This window comes from Lactuca serriola, chromosome 9, assembly GCF_051521515.1.
Source record: "Lactuca serriola cultivar US96UC23 chromosome 9, Lser_US96UC23_V15, whole genome shotgun sequence".
Classification (NCBI taxonomy): Eukaryota; Viridiplantae; Streptophyta; class Magnoliopsida; order Asterales; family Asteraceae; genus Lactuca; species Lactuca serriola.
In genome coordinates this window covers 97,385,360-97,387,743 of record NC_136416.1, presented here as the reverse complement: position 1 = coordinate 97,387,743, position 2,384 = coordinate 97,385,360, and the positions used below count along the sequence as shown (strand labels likewise).

Genomic DNA, 2,384 nt, shown 5'->3' with positions numbered 1-2,384 from the left:
AATTAGTTTACACAATTATATATTGTTAAGCCTTTTGAAATTAATTGTATAATGTTGTTTTATAAGGATTTTTTTAAAAAGATTGACAGAATATGTATTTTTTTTTTAAAAACAACAGATTGTATTCAATGGGCCAACACAAAGCTAGCCAAAACAACAAATAACATTATTATTAAAGTATGATAACCTGAAGTTTGAAGCTAATGCTTTCTTGGAATATCTTTCGATGATTGTTGTCTTCTCTAAAACTTTCTCAACTAATTGTGTTTATGTCCACTAAGCTCCTCATTTCAATTACAACATTTTTTTGTGTTTAATTATGTAAAACCAGAAACTACACAAAGTGTGAACATTCAAGCGGTTACATAAAAAATGTACAAAATATTTGTTGCAAATACAGACATCAATTTAGTGGCCATAAATGTAAAGTGTAAACATGTAATATTTATATATTGACTTGTTAAATGCATCCACTTTAAATATATACAGATATAGAAAGAATGTAAGTTCCTTCTTAATTGTAGATAAGATAGATCATCTGGTATTTGAAAATCCTTAATTAATTAATGTATTTTACAAAAATTATTAAAAAGTAATAATATTATTACTATTATGATATGATATATCCCAATTTAAGCCAATGATTTTTCTAGATGTATTTGTCTTAATTTAAAAATTTTCAACAATTGCGCCTTTCGATCAAGAGGGTAGTTTCGTCTTTCACTGTCATCACCTTACACCCTCTCAGTTCCTATATATACACTCTAGATGTATTTCAGATCATTTCAAACAGTGCACACGAACACACACCGACTCCCTAAATCGATACGATACCCACATCAAAAAATACCTCGATGGCTGATATCTTTGGTTCATCGAAACACCCTTCGCTTTTCCCAATGATTGTTCCATTTCCAGTGATCAGTCAGGAAGATTACCTGCTGTTCTACAAAAACGAGCGTGCTTTATTCACGGTGTTGGTTGTAGTTCTTCACCGAGAGGTCATCCAGTCGATATTCATGATGGGGTTTCTTCTATGGCTAGAAAGAGAAGGGTATACCTCAAAGAATCTTGTTCAAACCATCGTCAATTGTTTTACTGCTGACATAATCGATCAGATTGCTGATGAGGTCATGATATGCCTCAAGTTCTTGGAGAAAAGGGCAAGCAGATTAATGTTTGAGTCGAGCAGCAAACAGTACAACATCCAGATGCTTCATTGTTTTCTTGATCGAAAGAGTATACATCTAGAGGACCTTCATCACAACATTGATGAGGTGTCTGCAATGGCGAAAGAGGTTTCCAGCAGGGCGTTTGATGACATATTGGAAAACTTCATCAGATGCGGTGGGCCTTTAGTGTTGCATTCAACTCAAGAGGTGACTGTTTGCAACATTGTTGGTGGTTTTCGTTATGTAGGTCCGGTTGTCCCTTTTCCTTCATATGATGTCACTAAGTATGTTAAGTTTCATCGAACACCAAGCCAAGATGCAGAATTTATGCTGAATAACGTCATTGCACATCGGTTTCAGCAGAAGGTTGGTGTTGGAGAAGGTGAAAGTCATGGTGCTCTTCTACCTGCTGAAATGTATTTAAAGCAAGAGATAAATTCATGTCCGAATTCATTGAATGCTTCGGACACAACTTCTTTGTTCGTAAGCGAGCAAGAAGAGGAGGTACCACCTGAAAATCGGACGATCTTCCTCACCTTTTCCAAAGGGTATCCCATTTCTGAAAATGAAGTTAAACTGTACTTCACTAGGTATATATATACATAAATTTCTCATCAATTCTAGAATTATGTATTTTGTGTTTTCTAATAACTCTTTGGGTTCATTTCAACAGAATCTTTGGGGATTTCATTGAGTCCATATATATGCAACCTGTTGCTGGAGAGAATCAAGCCCTCTTTGCTCGAATTGTGGCTCGCTCTCCTTCTATGGTTAGGGCTGTAGTGGAGAGAGATGGAACTGATGGAAGATCTAAATACTATATCAATGGGAAGCATGTCTGGGCTCGAAAATTTGTGAGGAGACCATCACCAAAAGAAACTGCAGAAGGTGCTGTAACATCCGAATGAAGTTAAGTAGAGCAATACATGTTGCAACAGTTGGTTCCAGGATGTATCGAGGGTCTTGATTATTTAGTGTAAACTATCTTCAAGATGATTCATAGATAAATTAGAATTAAGGTCATCAATGTTGTCTGGATCTTTTCGTCTTATCATGTATTTGCTAGAAAATTTAGAAAAGAAAACATGTTTTGTTGTTCACTCAATAATATATATGTTATAGTTTGATAAACAAACAACACAAATATTACTTTCAAAAACAATTTATTATTTTATTTTTCACAATTATATACTTATTAATATAATGAAAATC

At 34.2% G+C, this 2,384-nt stretch overlaps 1 protein-coding gene across 1 annotated transcript; it reads left to right on the top strand.

Annotated features, from left to right (window-relative positions):
* Positions 1 to 803: 803 nt before the first annotated feature.
* Positions 804 to 2,080, top strand: LOC145075969 (uncharacterized). The gene is made up of 2 exons (XM_079022016.1): positions 804 to 1,762; positions 1,846 to 2,080. Exons 1-2 carry the CDS (start codon positions 855 to 857, stop codon positions 2,078 to 2,080), a joined length of 1,143 nt encoding a protein of 380 aa, XP_078878142.1. The 5' UTR covers positions 804 to 854.
* Positions 2,081 to 2,384: the final 304 nt, after the last annotated feature.

Excerpts from the sequence above, each read along its gene's own strand:
- LOC145075969 (XM_079022016.1), top strand. The coding sequence starts at position 855 with ATGGCTGATATCTTTGGTTCATCGAAACACCCTTCGCTTTTCCCAATG. Across the intron at positions 1,763-1,845 it reads GTTAAACTGTACTTCACTAG|AATCTTTGGGGATTTCATTG; the intron begins GTATATATATAC and ends TCATTTCAACAG.